Here is a 17,794-nt window from a genome sequence, read left to right as displayed (position 1 = left end):
AGTTAATCACAGGAATGTCTACTAGTATTTTAATTGGCCTGCATGACCTGCCAACAGAACTCATTCCAAATCCCACTGGTTTACTCATTTCATATTCTGAGAGGTCTGAGACAGATTCTTTTGTTTCCTAGATGGAGTGAGAGCCCTGTGGCCCATTTTTCCCAAGTTAAAGTGACATCCTTTTTGGCATATTCATTCTGCTCAGAGGAGATTTAGTAGCTTTGAAGTAGGAAGATTTGCCTCTCAAGCAGGCCCTATTTCCCTTCCTTAGCCTATTCCCATCCTCATGGAGATGTAATGAAACTGAATGTTGCTACATGGCAGAGGGTCCTGTGTGTTCCCACAAAGGAACGAGTCTCCCAGCATCTCTGCAGCATGTTGCCTCTCCTGCAGTGGTCAGTGATGCAGCAGGCACTTCATCTCTTTCTACCCAGACTGAGCAAGTCAGTAATGGCCATCATTCCCATCTCCCTGCTACATTCCTTACAGCAACCAGGCTCACTAGCAGAACCTGGGTAGTCTGGGTTGTATTCATCCCTGTATGCCACAGGGCCATAATACCTAGTATATTTCTTATGATTTAACAATAAAAGTATGAGCTAAAGAAACAGTGGATAATTAAACATTTTGTTTATAGGTTTCCAATTTCTTTTTTTAAGTCATTATCAGCTTTCTAAATACTGTTATCTGTACTTAATGATGTGAAACTTATTTACCCTAATTACTTTATTCTAAACAAACAATTCATACAAGGACACAGCCATACAGACATACATCATACCATTCACATCAATGCAAAGAGTCTATATTATATCAATGACCACTTTGCTTGTCAAATGCTGAAATGTCAACAGCTAAGGGTAGAAAACTTACAGTCTTGAATGGCCAGTTAAGCGAATTCTTTCATCGGGAAAGAATTTGCTTGACCATACCAAGCTAACATAAATTTCCAAGCCGTAACAAAGTGGTGGGGGGCTTCACCCCCCACACCCCACAATGTGGGGGACTGTGCCCCTAACTAAATATACCAACTCCGAGATTGCTCTACATTGGAGAAAGGGCAAATTCCCGATAATGATCAAGCAAATTATTTTCCGATGAAAGAATTCGCTTAACTGGCCGTTCAAGATTGTAAGTTTTCGACCTTTATCTGTCGACGTTTCAGCGTTCGACAAACTAAGCGGTCGATGATATAATATAGACCCAATGCAAATTAAGTTAAGATTTCATAATTAGAGAAGGTGAAACTGTATACAAGTTTTATGTTTTAATATATGCAGAGCTAAAGAAAATGCCTCCATTGCAAAGTTCTCAGTAAAAATCCTTGTTGCTTTTGGCAAAATGCTGCAACTTTGCAAATTGGAATGTGTTTTAATTTGCAGGAAAATAAATATTTTATCAGATTCACTCCTCAGTCACTGATTATGACTTTTTTTTCAAAATCCATGAACACTCATTCTTTTTTCAATTTAGAACCACCTGCTGCAATTTTCTATGCAAGCTTTGCAAGCAATTTAATTTTTTAGGATGTGAATCACAGCATGCAAAATATGCCAAGCAAATAAATTGCAAAAAGAAAAAAATTAGTTCTACACTGACTTTGTTCAGTGTTTAAAATGAAAAGATCAAGCTATAATATGTTGACACAGCAGAGATAGGTTTGTTGTTTTTTCATTTGGAAAAAATTGAAGTTGTTCCATTCTATGGAGACAATCATCACTTTTAGTGGTATTCATCATCAACATTGAATGCAATTTTGTAGAGCTAGTACATGATAAAAATCCCATTCTGTTTATAGAAGTTATGTTAAATCATAACAGAACTGCATAGACAACTGCAAACAAATTAGTCCATGTACAGAGTTAATACGAAAATGATGGTCTGCAGCATGTTCTACAATTCCCACCATGTAAATCACAAAATACACTATAAAGGAGGAGTAGGAAGTAAAAGGTGGACAAATGCAGACAAACTGCACAGAAAACACATAGGGATGCTGTGCTCAGCAGATCACAGCTGAGTAACAACATCAGGCAACATCATGCCTGAGAGATTCTGGATGTGGATGTACTTGGACAAAGTAACTTGATGCAGCCAATTGTATCCATATCAAGACAGGATCCCATTACTGACATAATATTTAAATGTCTTCTCCTCTGCAATCATGGCAGTACAGCTCCAAAAGGTATTACCTCCCAGGACTAGGCAGATTAATGTAATGATGGTTCACCTCCACAGCTCATGCTGTGTGAATCAGAGTACATAGTGAACATGCAGGTGCTTTATTTTATGTGAACCTATGTGATCTGTCACATATATGGACAAATTAAAAATACATAACATACAAGAATAAAGAAAAACAAACAAACACATATACATATACATACACACACACACACACACACACACGCACGCACACACACACACACACACACACACACACACACACACACACACACACGCACACACACACACATTATATATATATATATATATATATATATATATATGAACCTATATATCAAACAACCCTCCTCATTAGTGCTCTTCAAGAAAAATCTTGATGATTGGATGGGAGATAGGAAATTCACCCCGGGGATCACTTCTGTGGCTCTGCTCGACCGTGGCACAGGAAAATAATTTTATTGGGTGGCGAAAGCCAGGGTACCTTTGGATAGGCTTATATAGGCCCTAGGGCCAATAGCCTAGTACCTACTTATGAACCTATGAACATATATATATATATATATATATATATATATCTACAGGGTCCCTATTAAATTATCGAACGTTTCTAAGTTTGAATGTTATATGGTCAACACCATATGACTGAACTTTGAAAAGTTCAAAGATGAAAGGCAATGGCTCCGTACGCGCAGAATGGGAAAATTTCCCTTTTCTGCACTGAAGTGCAGTCTCGGAGTTGGTATATTTAAGTAGGGGGGTGTGGGGGGGGTCCAGGGGGGCTTGCCTCCCTGCTCAGAGTGTTAAGGTATGTGTTTTTTTAATGTTTATATTATATATTCGAAGATTCAAGTTTCGCTCATATGTTGTCGAACATATGAGGTTCGAAATTTTGAAGCTTGAAATATATAATATAGACCCTATAAATATATATATATATATATATATATATATATATATATATATATATATATATAAAAACCATTACTAAATCCCAAAAACCCAAACTACCGATGCCCAAAATCCCGAGACCAAATACCCGAAACACTAAAATACCGAAACATCAAAACCGCAAAATGCAAACTACCGAAAACTACATTGAACATACACCACACACATACACATACACACGCCGTCTCCCAGAACACAAACACACAAACCTAAACTACAGACAAGCACCAGCCTACTTAAATATTCTAACTCAAAGGTCGTACTACATACACAAACACACGAAACACCACCACACACCTACATTCCCCTCGCACACAGACATCACAGTCACAGCACACACTTACACACTAAACCCTAACCAACACATTTAAACAGAAATACTTACCTGACCTTCCACCATACCACAACACCAGAAGCACGAATGTCAAACTCCCGATGATCAGGATTTTGAAATTCACGCTTCTGGTGTTTTGGTAATTAGGGATTTTGGCTATATAGTCTCGAAAGTTTGAAATTCGGTATTTCAAACTTTCGAGATTATGTAGTGATCCCATATATATATATATATATATATATATATATACATATACATATATATATATATATATATATATATATATATATATATATATAGAGGTCTACTTTTTTTCCATTGAAAGCTCATTTCACTGAATTTGAATTCACCCGGACCAAATCGCCGAAAACTCAAATTACTGAAAACTCATTTCACTGTATCTCATTTCACTGAATTGATGTACTGGCACTGTGTAGACTACTATAAGGCAAGTAAAAGGTATATGCCCTTTTCCGCACTGTAGTGCGATCCTGGAGTTAGCATATATAGTTAGCGGGGGTGTGGCATTGTAATAAATTGGCAAATTCGAGCCAGTGTAATGTATGTAAGGACTGGCAGTGGTGGGAGCATGATTTGATATCAGTTGCGAACTTGGCAGTTTTGTTGTAGCATGTGGAAAGTTTGTTCAGGTCAGTTTTATTTAGGTTTGTTAGTACTGGGGATGCATAAAGTAATGTTAATAAGAGATGGGTTCTGGCTATAGCAATTCTAGACTCGGAAGTTAGGTATCTTTTGCAACAATACAGGATCCCTAGCTTTTTGTGGACTTTGGAGATAGTTACGGATATATGTTTCTGTATCTTAGTTGCTGGTCAATTGTAAGTCCTAGTAATTTGGCCTCTTGGACTGGGGTGATGAGGGTCTTGTTGGCTGAGAATATGGAGAAGGTGAGGTCATTAGTATTTGTTGGGTGGAACAGCATAAGTTGTGTTTTCTTTGGGTTTAATATCAATTGTGATTTATTTAGCAAATGTTCTATCTCTGTGAAGGATTCTTGGGCTTTTTGTTGGAGAAGTTGGATATTGGATGCAGAGTAGATAAGGCTTTTGTTATCAGTGTATTGGACTATTTCAGCGTTTGTGGTTGCTAAGTGAAGTTGGTTTGTAAAGATGTTAAAAAGAAGGGGGCCAAGAATCAAACCTTGTGGTATGCCTAGTGTGACAGTGAGTGGGGGGGGGGGGGGTGTAGGGAGTTAAGCCATTTGACAGACTGAACTGTTTTATTTTTATTATTTATTTTCTTTTTTCTAAACTTATTCATCAGGTCTGTGCCTGCAAATGGTCTGTTGTGACCAGTGTACTACTCCAGTAAACAAACTAAAATAAATAAAATGATTTACGGAGTGTTATCTGCAACTACCATTTGGAACTGGGTCAGGTACTCTCAGAAAATTCTAATATTCACTGCAATCCATATGATATTACTTTGATTGGAAAATATGAAGAGAGTACCTGAACAACCTAAAATGAGTTGTAAACTGCCGGAGGAGAATGGGCTTTGAGAAAACAGAAGACTACGGGAAGTTTTCAAGCATGGAAATTTACATTATAGCCGCATGAGTAGCATTTTGCTATGCATGACACAAGATAAGACTGAAGCTGTGTTAAATGCAGCCAGACCATGAAAATGTATAGAAGATTATGAATTAACCTTCAAGTACAAAAAAAAAACAAACAAAAAAAAAAAACAAAACAAAACAAAAAAAAAACATCAGTATCAGATGAAGGGCTTATACACACTGCATCAGCCTTATCACACTGAAGTATGTCACATGTTCTGGAAGTGGTTGCATTCTATAGCATAATCTCCAAATTCCTATAGAGACCCACTAAATTTGCTTTGCTTCAGGGTCAATGCCCAATGCTGAGCATGATTATGCCAAAGTAGATAAAGTATCCTTTAGCATAGTCTGGGCAATAAGCACATTCAACCAATACTTATAATAAAGGTTACTCAGGGTTTAGCCATAGTCAACTAAGGATATCTATGCTGATACAAACATTTTACAGTGATGGTTCCTGAAGAGACAGTCATAATCTGACACTGAATACAAGGAGGAAAAAATATGGCAATTCTAATGGCTTGTCAAAAAGTGCAATACAAAAAGCCCGAGGAAACAATAAACATGAATTAGTGGCTGCATTTTACAAATCATCTCTGTAGCTTACTTTGCATTTACATGTGATAAAAACAGGAATGAGTCCCTACTGTCAAAACAATATGGATTAAATATGAAAAAGGTAGCCTACAGATGATAACTTGTTACACCTTCATTTTATGCATGAGGAACATCTGAAGAAAATAAAGTCCTTTGCCCAGAGCTTTTTGTGGTATCTTAGCACTAGTACATACATCAAATACTTAACCAAAAACAACACTGGATGTGAAATGCTCCACAACTAATACTTCTACTTGCTAGGGAATGGACAGCTGCATCATAGTAATGTAGCCATGCTGACTTTATGAGTCCTTTTATGTGCTCAGTGTTCTTAATGGTAGAAGAAGAACACTGAAAAATGACCTGAAATTAAGTAAAATATCCAAAATATAATATCCATGTTAAGGGCAATGATTGCAAGAAATGACTGGCCTGAACAAATTGTTAGGGATAACAGTCTGTAATTCATATTAAAGAAATTGAAGGCATTTATAAGTCAAGATGACACTAAACATTTTACATCTGCATCTCACCTCCAAGCTATGAATGGATTGCCTGAAATACTGTAAAATCATTGCACTGAAGGAGACTGAGAAACCAATAAATCCCAATGGCACTCCTTGTCACTCACCAATATGGATACTTCATGACTGCTGACTCCTGTTTTTAATGTAATGGGAATCTTCAAATCAGTTCCCTTGCTTCACTGACAAAAGGCTATTGAAGTGAAAGATCACAGAGCAATGGGGTTTAATTAAGTTTCTCTTTATAGACAAGGTGATTTAATCTCAGGAATTAATACATTTAAAACACAGAGGCATGGAGATTGCTGGGGGTTGCATGGTCAACTATACTTTTCAGTGGTAGTAGGATCGCAGAATATTGCTTCAATGATTAACTAAATAACATCTCCCTAACCACACAACCACCAAAGCTACACATGCCACATTGTACTTAATCGGCATGTTATATATGGGACTTAATGACACCATGACTTATTAACACACAGTTACAGCACATACACAAGGCCATTGAGACATTTTACTACAGGACAGCCAGTGTCAGTAATGGTAAAAACTACCACCTGACTGTGGGTGCAGCAGGATTTACTCACAAGCAGTGTGCTTTATCCATGGGACAAAGCCTGACTGTTTAAATTTTACTGGGAATAATAAATCCTGCTTTACCCATGATCAGGCAGTGATTATTAATATTATGCACAACTGTTCTACTCCAATGATATGTCTGCAACTTAAAATGAAACTGATGCATACTCTCTGCTAAGTGAACATCTGCCTATTTCAGTATGAGCAACCTCACTTAAATACCTTGGAGGGGACTTTTTTACCCAGCTGACAGCTAGCTTCTGTTTCAAACACTCTTTAATTTGCTGATTGTTTTTTGTACAGTACTGTATGAAAAGTGTTGTTAGAATTGGGTAGACCTGCACAGCAACTACCCAACCTTGAGCTTTGGTTGCATCAGGAACTTCATCCTTGGAGACCATGTTGCCTCACTAGCTTCTAAATACAACAGCCCCTTCACCAAAACTTGATTCCATGGCTTTCACTCATAATGTGGTAAAAAAAGGGTTATCCATTTCCACTGATGACTAGAGGCATTAAAACTGGATGTAGGAAGGCACAGAAGGAAGCATTAGTATGTATACTTGCACATATTTTTGTACTTTTTAAATGATATATACTTTTTTGTATTTTTGAAATTAATATCTTTATTAGACAGCATTGACATATACTGTGACAGATCAGTTATTAAAAATGTTTTGCCAGAGTGTCCTGGATTTATATATCTATCTATTTGTTGATTGTTTGTTTACCAGGGTGGTCTGACTGGGTCATGAAAGACCCCTTTTCAGTGGAGGCCCCGAGGGGGGCATTAATATGATAGTTGCAACATCTGATATAAATAAAATATAAAAAGTAAAATTAGCATAAAAAATATACATTAGGATTGGGAGATAGTAGCATGACCATGAACAGGGCCCATCTCAATACCAAAAGATTGCCAAATTCTGATAATCATGGCCACTCCGCAAAGCTAAGAATACAGCATCCATGGGACCAGACGACATCCCGGGCTGTGTACTACATGAACTACAAAATGAACTGGCACCTCACCTAAGTGTCATGTTTAATCATGGCCTCACCTCAGGCTTTGTGCCCACTGAGTGACGCACAACTACAGTTATCCCACTCCACAAGGGGGGATCCACCTTGGATCCTGGAAACTACCGTCCCATCAGTCTGATGAGCCTGATCTGCAAGGGCATGGAATGCATTATCATGGAACTTATAAACAAAGACATTGGCAACCTTCAAACACTGGACCTCACCCAGTTTGGGTTTGGGAAGGGCCGATCTTGTCTCCTGAATCTGACTGACTTCTTTGAATCAGTCTCCAGAGCTGTGGACGAGGGTAAGGTGGTTCCACACAGCCTATCTGGACCTCACCAAGGCCTTTGACACCATCCCCCACTCTGGAATCATAGATAAACTTACTAAACTGGGCATAAATCCCTACATCACTCGATGGGTTGCCAACTGGCTTACTGACAAAATCCACACTGTAAGAGTAGCCAACTCCAAATCCAGCTCCAGACAAGTGACAAGTGGAATACCTCAGGGTTCAGTCCTGGGACTGCTCTTGTTTGGCATCAACTTCTCTGAAGTACAGGCCAACACTAAGGGAATCTGGCTAACAAAGTTCGCAGATGACTGCAAACTGGGAGCCATTATCGAATCCCTAAATGATGTGGATATTCTACAAAAGGGCCTTTCAGAAACAGATGCTTGGTGCCAGAGCCATGGGCTCAAGCTTAATGCCAAGAAATGTATAGTTAATTATCCCCTTTTGGAAAAAACATGTACCCATGAATTACCACATAGGTGGCAGTACACTAAACACCGAAAGTGTGATGAGAGACTTAGGGACACAGGTGGACAGTGATCTCACCTTCGATAACCACATCGCCACAACAGTCAGAAAAAAATCCTTCTATGTGGCACACCTCATCACTATGGGCTTTTCATCCAGAAAAAAGGAGGTCATTGTCCCACTGTACTCATCTCTCATTAGACCCATTATAGAGTACAACACCCCATTTGGTAGGTACCTCACAAGACATCTGCAACAGCTAGAAAGGCAGCAAAAATACCTCACTAAAAGAATCACAGGAGTAAAGCAGATGCACTATGCTGACCGTCTAAGAAAACTCCAGCTATACTCTGTGGCATATCGTCTACTCATAGGCAATCTCTGCTTAACATACAAGGCCATGTCAAACCCTGAGCTGTTGGACATGCTCCACTTAAAGAAATCCCAATCCCTCAGAGCCACATGCTCTAGGGATCTAAACCTTGTCATCACAATAAACAAAACATGCTGGAGGGATACGTTCCTGACCCAGAGACTCCCCATACTCTGGAATAGACTGCCCATACATGTAAAGCAAAGCCCCTCCTTGGCCCTCTTCAAAAGGAACCTTGACGATTGGATGGGAGATAGGAAATTCACCCCGGGGATCATGTCAGTCACCCTGCTAGACAGGGGTCAAGGGAAGTAAATATTGTGGGAAGAAATATCCAGGGAATTGTTATGGCTAGGCTTGTATAGGCCCTAGGGCCGATAGCCTAGTACCAACCTATGAACCTATAACAGCAGCAGGTATATAACTGAGTAGGCGAGAGCAGTAAAAAGGAATTAGAATGAGAAGGAGAGAAGACCAGTAAAGGAAACAAAAGAAGGGAAGCAGTTTAGTGAAACGTATGGTAGAGAGTGTTTAGTATATTTTTGGTAATGATATAAAGTCAGTGTGAAAAGAAGATACATCAGAGTGAAATAAATAGGATGTACAGGAATTATAGTAGCAGGAACTGGAATATATTGTGTTTATCCTGGAGTGCAGGCACAGGAGCAGAACCAAGAATTAAAAAGATAATACATTATTTTTTAATTTGTCTTTAAAGAAATTGAATGAGGATATTTGCTCAATTATAGAGGGGAGGGAGTGCCATATGTTTGATACATATGTGGTATATAAGGAGTCACCAAAACTGTCATAAGATTTTTTAAGGTCAAGAAGTTTTGTATGTGCAGAACAGTGGTCTTGAGGTTGAGCATCATTGCAGCAGAAAATTAACAGGGAGAGAACTGTCCGGAAAGGGGAGTATAGTGTGAGCTACCTTTAACAGTAAAACTCTGATGTAAAAGGGGAATTCAAGCTACCACAATTTTGAGGGCTAAGCAGTAATGAGTTGAACTTGGTGATGCAGTAGCAAATTTAACAGTTTTATTGTACCAGTGGTCTATTTTCTTTGTTAGCAGTATATTAATATATTTAAGGACTGGGGTAGCATAGCGTATACTTGATAACAGGTAGGATTTGGTTTTATGAGTCTGATATAGAAGCTCTATAGACAAGTCCTGATCTGTAATGAAAAATTTGTGATTTATGTAAAGGAAGGGTCGTAGTACAGCATATAATACTGTTGGCAAAGGAAATTATTGTTATGGTGCTTGTAAGTTCACTTAGGTAAGGAAACTGTGCATATCAAGTGGAGCACAATATCTGGCTGAACAAATTTTAGCTTGTATTTCAGGGGGTGTTATTTTGTGTGTTTTTTTTTTTTGTTGACATCCCACTTTTTTATACGGGAAGCTAAATGCTATATATATATATATATATATATATATATATATATATATATATATATATATATTTATTTTTTGCTCAAATGTAAGTTTTTTTAGGAGAAACAAAGAGTGTAGTCAAAAAAAAAAGACCATTGGAACATGCTGGTGAAATTAGGAATTAATGTGTAAATAATGCAATGGCCAGACATTTAAAAAATGGGGCATACAGTGGAGGAAATTATGTTTATGACATTACCGAACCATCCACGCCATTTGAAAGATGATTTAAAATAGTGGCTATTATATAAAGAAAGTTACATGATACTCCAGTACCAAATTTGTCATCTATGTGGTTTGAGTGTGGTCATAAACTGAGAATTATATTTTTTCTGAATGGAAACTGTTACTTTAAGAAATTGTGCTGTTAGTTCTGTTTGTCAAAGCCTTGAAGGCTATTTGGCTAAGGTGTCATAGAGTTTTAAATTTATTTATTACTAAATGTTAAGCTTTATACAAGCAACTATTTATTTACTAAGTTTTGAATTTGTCTAGAGCTTGCAGTGTGTTATAAAATATTACCCATCTTCATTATCAGCAGCATGGGAATACAAACAGTGACTGTTACACTTCCTCCTTCAGTAATGTCACTGTACTATTTGCAGTTATATACCAATGGATGAATCAAAACCAAAGACATCTTCATGCCATGACAAACAAACCACTCAGATGATGAATAGCACAACTTCTTCTTCTTTCGGCTTTTCCCGGTTAGGGGTCACCACAGTGGATCACCTGTCCGCTCATGATTGGCAGTGGAGCTTTACGGTGTCAAGTTGCCAGCCCGGTGGCCAATCTTCCACAGAAGGCACATGCACGCAATCATACCTAGGGCCAATTTAGAGTGTCCAATCCATCTACAGCATGTCTTTGGAATGTGGGAGGAAACCGGAGCACCCGGAGGAAACCCACACAGCCACAGGGAGGACATGCAGACTCCACATAGAAGGCACCCCAGCTGAGCATCGAACTGGAGAACCTCTTGCTGTGAGGCGACAACGCTAACCGCTGCACCACTGCGGCCACCCTATGATGAATAGCATAACTAAACAATGAAAACATCCGCAGACAGACACCACAGGAAAACAGAATCTTTTTAAAGGAAGTTTTTTGAGCACTTTCATCCACAAGGAAAGTTCACAAAAATAAACTTCCTTTAAGAAGATTCAGTTTTCCTGTGGTGCCTATGTGCGGATATCTTCATGCCATGTCTAGCCATGAAATAAAAAAACAAAACAAAAAAACCCCCCAGAAATGCTCATGAATTGCAAAACAATTGGTGCTTTTATCTTAAAAACAACTTGAGACTTCTTCTTCAGAGTAAAATAACAAAGAAAAGATCAATGATTTATATACGCATAATTAAAAAACATGAACACCCACCACCAGTCATACAGCAAACATTAATCTCAATGACTGTAACTTCGTAAAGCAACGCTATTATTTACACCAGGAGCTGTATAGGTGTTAAGCCTTAGTGGCCATTTTACTTTGGAGCTCTCTAGTTTTATCTGTAGTGGAGGCATTGACTATTTCTGTACAGCGGATAGCAGTGATGAGTTGTACAGCTCCCTCTCCTTTGCTTGCCTTCTGAAGGCTGGTGATGAATGTAGGTCAAATACAACTTATTACTTATGCGACAGTCATGCTGCAGCACAGGAAAACTTTCATGGATGATTTAAAGGCTTTTCTTTAACATTTATGGAAGAAAATCACAGACCAAGAAAACAACATGGCTAATTTGTAAGCTAAAAAGGCAATATCAATGAATCCTTTTTTACTAAACATTAGTCAGTTACACATACATCCATATTTTGTACTATTAAAATTGAGCACAAAGGGTGAAAAATTCTCAAGCAAAAGAAAATTATTCTGCAATAAAAATGCTCATGCTTTTTCTAATGCTGCTTAATTAAATCCAGTGATTTGCATTTTCTGATAACTATGAAGCATTCTTTATAATTAATAGCACAATCCTATAATTAGGTGAAGTACTGAGTCTAACTATGCAGCACTCTCGGGGTCCTTATCTTTTTCTCATAATTACAGTTAATTGACTAGCATCCTCTTCCTAGCAAACATGGCTGGAACCCCAAAACTGACACCATGCTGCAAATGGAAATAGGAAACAAAGCAGATGCATTGTGGCATAAATTATTCAGCAGGGATTCAGTGACTAGCAAGCTCATCAGATAATAAACATAAAGTATGTGTGGTCACTGAGAAACTTACCTTGTAAATTGATAAAATTATCTTGTAGCCAGTGCAGGGCATGCTGACAGTCTTCATCATCATTCAGAGTGAACAGGTTACATGGTTTTTCCTTAGTAAACCTCTGGTCAGGGGTAACAGAGAGCTCTCTGTTGTTCACCAGTTTGCCAATATCTGCCCCAGATGGACAGGGTACCTGAAATGCATAAAGTGCATTGATAATGTCAAACTGGGATGTTAGTATGTAGTGCTTTTTAAATCTAGGCTGTGTGAATGCAATAGATAAAACCTGTTTACCAGCATCTAAACAAAACTCACCACAAAAATGATTTGTAGTATATATGCAAGCACATGCAGCTGACAATTTAACTAGTCTGTTGTCCAGCTATGCAGATGAATTAAAAAATATACAACTACCTTCCAATTTATGCAGTGTCAGAGCTATTTTTCATATGTATACACCCTATCCTCATCAATTCCAACCTTTCTTGCATATGTCAACTTGCAAAGCAATAATACTTACAGCAGTATATTTTATCTGGCCACCACTCTCACTCTAAAAAAAGGTTGACGTATCCTGCTAAGGCTGCCCCTGTCAGGCTGATGGTGTAATAACATCAGGGTGCTTATTACATCTTTAATATGTTATATATTCATCAATCTGAATGAACGCAAAATCTATAATTTGCTTTCACTGCAAAAGTCCTCAAGGCCTCTCACTACCTTTGTGAAACTTCTCTTACTGTCTCTAACCGTACAGTACCATTCAGTAGGAATGTCCCCCCACACTACGGCTTATAAAGTCTCACAAGTGTGTTAAAGAGGAATTTAACATACTTCCTTTTTATGAAGTATCTCTATTAGTGTGTCATGTATGGGATTAATCTTGACTGCAGCATTTTTGCACTGTACAAAGGTGTTAGCAGTTTGGCTGGTGCTCTCTGTCCACTGAAAAGGCACCCCTCATTTAAAACAAATTTGGATTTAGTTCCTAGGTTCAAAATGCAAGACTGCATAAATCACTGTCTAGCTGGCTCTTCCTTCCACAAAGAATACCACAATGGCCCACTTTCATGTCATTAACAAAAAGATCCCAATTGTCTTTTATGTGCTCTCTCACATATTAACAAATAAAAATACAATATATTTATTTATAATGCTCACTAAAATGCATATCCTAGTATTGGGTGATTACACATTCAAAACATAATCTATAAAATAAGTACAATCGAAGAATATATTGGAATAATAAGCTCTAAAAATAAACAGGATACTTGATGCTAATAATTTGTTAGTGGCTATTAAATACGTGTCAAAACAGGTCAGCTTTTCATTGGATTAAGTCATAATCATATTGTCATTTTTTTAACAAATAATTTTATTGTTTTAATCATACAAACAACTCAAGTATATTAAAAATCATGAACATTTCTTAACAGTATGTTTCAAATAATGCCTATTTTATTCAAAATATGTTACTTCTACTTAAATATAGTCTTACAACTCTGATTAAAATAATGCTACAATAGCTTTTCTTATCATAGGTGATCTATTTTCTTAGCAGATTTATTTATTTATTTATTGACATTTGATTACCAGGAAAGCCTGACTGGGTAGAAGCCCATTTTCAGAGGAGGCCTGGGGATAAAAGCTTCAAAGTATTACAAAACATTTTAAGAATAATAATTTTACATTCTTTAAAAATAATACAAAAAAACAAATGTAGTTGAAATATTTATACAAAATTAAACATAATATGAAAACATTAGTTATATGACAATGATTTAATAGTTAGAAAAACTTTAGCCAGTTATAGAAAAAGTAAAGGTAAGTTAGTATAATACAAACAGGAAGTGCAATATGAAGTGAGAGAAAAACAGGCTTATGGTATATTTAGAGAGAAAGCCATGGGAGAGAAATTGACAGAAGTAATTAAGTGAGTGAAAAAGAGAGAGTAAGGATAAGGTATGAATAGGTATTTGTCCACCTTTCGGGATATAGTTTATCCTGGTGTTGAGCAAGAACAGTCAGCTTTTGGCTGAGAAGTCATTCAGAATAGTTTTGAAGGATGGGAGGGAGGGAACTGACCTGATGGATAGAGATAAGTACAGACAATGCCCAGCAGATTTGATAGGTTTGTGGACAGACAGGAGTTTTTGGTCATAGACTCATAATGAACAACTAGGAACATAGCTGTGTAGAATGTTATTTAGTGCTAGACAAGCAGATAGATTCTGGATAATTTTATAGATGGTAAGAAGCTATCTATATGTTAGATGATGGAGTAGTTCTAACCAATTTAGGTTTTTAGTGCTTCATAGTGGTGGGTTCTGAAAGGGGTATTTGCTGTAAACTTAGCGACTTTGTTATAGCATCGTTCGAGTTTTGATTTTTGTGATGCCTGAAAGTTAGATACCTACAAACTTTAAGATTAAAATTGTTTTGCATCTTCCTGACATATTTGAGTTAGTTTCCCAAAGGGATCCATATTTTAATGGGTTTAAAGAATCTTTTTGAAATATTAACAGTTAGTATCAGTTTGCCACTTTATGATAAGGCAGACAAGTTCATAGACACAACAACACTATGAACAGCCTTCACATCAGAGGACTGTATGTAAAACTTGAAATTCGCTAGCAGCCCATTGCCAAGTCAGCACTATTAGACAGGGCAATACTGATTTTTCTGGTTATTCAGTAAACCAAGTATAGCTACACTTGTGTAGGGCATTACAAGACAACAGCAAAGCCTTAATAATGATCTCTCACAGCGAACAAGCAATAAATGCAAACTACATAGTGTAGGACTTAAACATATAGTTTACAGAAATGCATTTGGAGATGCTGAAGCGTTATCCATGCACTACATCAGTCAAGACATAAAAGCATATCTTCTATTCTAGTGCAGGCACTTTGTGAGCTGAAATCAAGTAATTTATCTGGAAGAGCACCATGTTGAAAAAAAAAACAGCTGTCACCTGGGCTAACACTCATAAACGCAGGTCTGTGTTTCCATGTCCTAAGTTTGACAGATGATTGTAGGGTGTGATCCAAGAAGCACGGGGTGCTGTAAATGAAGCCCAGCACAAAATGCATGTGTGCTACACTGACTTGGCACCCTACACTATGCCATTGAGTTGAGTTTCTTGAGCTGAATCATAATGCACCTCCTTAGCATAGTTATGGGATAAACTGGATGCCTAATGTGGTATGCCAGCTGTGTAAGCATAGTACTGTATTCAGGTTGTGGTAGCAGGAAGACCAGTGGGGATAGCAACAAGCATGGCTGGAGTAGGTAGGTGTAGGAAGGGTACTGCAGTCATCATCTGGATGGGTAAAAGTGGAGACTGAGCATTACTAGTCATCAAAGGGAGAGACAGACAGAGAGAAAGAGAGATATAGAGCATTGAGGGAAATTCACAGGCTGTAATCAATGGCACATGGAGGGTTGGAGGGCTGCTGATGGGACACACAGATTTTTAACTAGGGGGAGACCAGAGAGAAGAAGTGCACCCAGGCTAGGTATGCATAAGAGTGACAAGCAATTCATTCACTGATAGCTAGGTGAATAAAGTAGTGTCTCCACCTGATGATAACATACTGGTGAGGGGACTAGATACTCTAACTGCTAAAAGAAAGATAAGGATAAGTGGGGTGTCTGATCAATAAGAGATTATAATGACTGTGTGGGAATAACTCTGATTACCAGTGGGATACTGAAATATAGTGAAATTGCTGTAAGATTATTGGCAGCACTGGGTTTTTGGAATACTGTGCATATACAGCTGAACACTATACAGCTAACAAGGTGTGTTGAAACAGTGTGATTAGTCCCCTCATATGTCCTCTCTCTCTCTCTCTTGGCGTAGAACATAAATGGCAAGGTAAGTAGACTCCAATATTTCAGACAGCTGCAAGAGGACCTATTTGGGAAGAACTATCAAATTTAGGCCAACAGTAGAATCGCCATCAACATGTACAGAATGAATTAACATTTTTTCATGACAAATGACATTCCAAAAAGTGAGCATATGGTAGCATTATTCAGTGTTATGGATGTTTTTGTGGATGGGTTACTTTGGGGCTCTATTTAGGTGATGCAATTTAAAGAGAAGAGCTACAAGCAAATCTCTGAAATGTTTAAAGGACATTTTGAACCCATAACATTGATAATACTGGAAATATTTAATTTTAATCACTGTGGTTAAAAGTGAAACCATGATGCAGTACACAGATAAGATACAGTAATCATACCTCTCAAGTATACCTTGTTATGAGGAATGTTCCCCATTCTGAGTCATAAAAAGTCCATATTCACACAGAATGAATCTGACACATATTCAGCGTTGATTGTTTTAGCTGAAACTCGTAATAAATAACATTGAATTATATTAATTCATTAAAATAACTTTTAATAAGTATAAAATAACATATTTAACCATCTTGTGAGCATTTTAGTTGACGTAATTAGTAAGCTGTTAGTAAGTTTTCAACATTTTGCCCATTTGTTCTATATTATGAGAGGTAGTGTTCCACATTTTGGAGATGCAAGTGTTGAAAGCTATGGTAATAACGTGCTGTGAACTATGAATAAGGTGTAAACCTGGAAGAAGCATGATGGATTGATGCAGTAAATAAAGCTAAAGTTTATAAGCAAAATACCGTAACTGTAGGAAGCTGCAACATTACAGTATCTTGTGGTAACATGCAATCCCTAGTAAAAAAAAAAAGGTTTTGTTAAAAGAATATGAAATATGTTTATTAAAGAGGAACTAAAACTGCTTTCTTAAGTGATAAATGGTAGAATAATCATTTATGCCTTAACTTTTTGATGATTTAAAAAAAACTGAAATGGAAAGTGATATAAGGCAGCAGTACTGGTTAAATATGAGAATCAGTCAGTCAGAATTCAGTCAATGTATAAAAATAAATAAAAAAATGTTGCAAGACACAATGGTTAAATTTGAATGTATACTGGAGGAAGGTTGTAGCACTGAGATTATTATTACAATATGTTGCAGAATGTAAAAGGAACAGCTGACACTAGTTGTGATGAAGGAGATTGTTGTTTTTGTGAGAGAATCTTGTTGCATATGTTGCTGTTAAACTGGAAACATATACAGGTCACCAATCAAGATTTATCAGATAAGTACTGAAGAGGTACTGAAAACGCATGTTTATGTGTTTTGAGAGTAATAAGGCACACTCTGTATTGTTAACATTATT

At 37.3% G+C, this 17,794-nt stretch overlaps 1 protein-coding gene across 1 annotated transcript in view; it reads right to left on the bottom strand.

Annotated features, from left to right (window-relative positions):
- CFAP61 (cilia and flagella associated protein 61) overlaps window positions 1-17,794 on the bottom strand; it is a 4,145,169-nt gene that overhangs the window by 551,622 nt on the left and 3,575,753 nt on the right. The window contains exon 21 of the mRNA XM_044057082.1: window positions 12,591-12,765. Coding sequence (XP_043913017.1) covers window positions 12,591-12,765 — 175 coding nt within the window. The remainder of the gene's footprint in view (window positions 1-12,590; window positions 12,766-17,794) is intronic.

This window comes from Protopterus annectens, chromosome 1.part2 (genome assembly GCF_019279795.1).
Source record: "Protopterus annectens isolate FY-2018-M chromosome 1.part2, PAN1.0, whole genome shotgun sequence".
NCBI lineage: Eukaryota > Metazoa > Chordata > Ceratodontiformes > Protopteridae > Protopterus > Protopterus annectens.
Note: the sequence above shows the minus strand (reverse complement) of the source record. Positions and strands in the feature narration are given on the sequence as shown.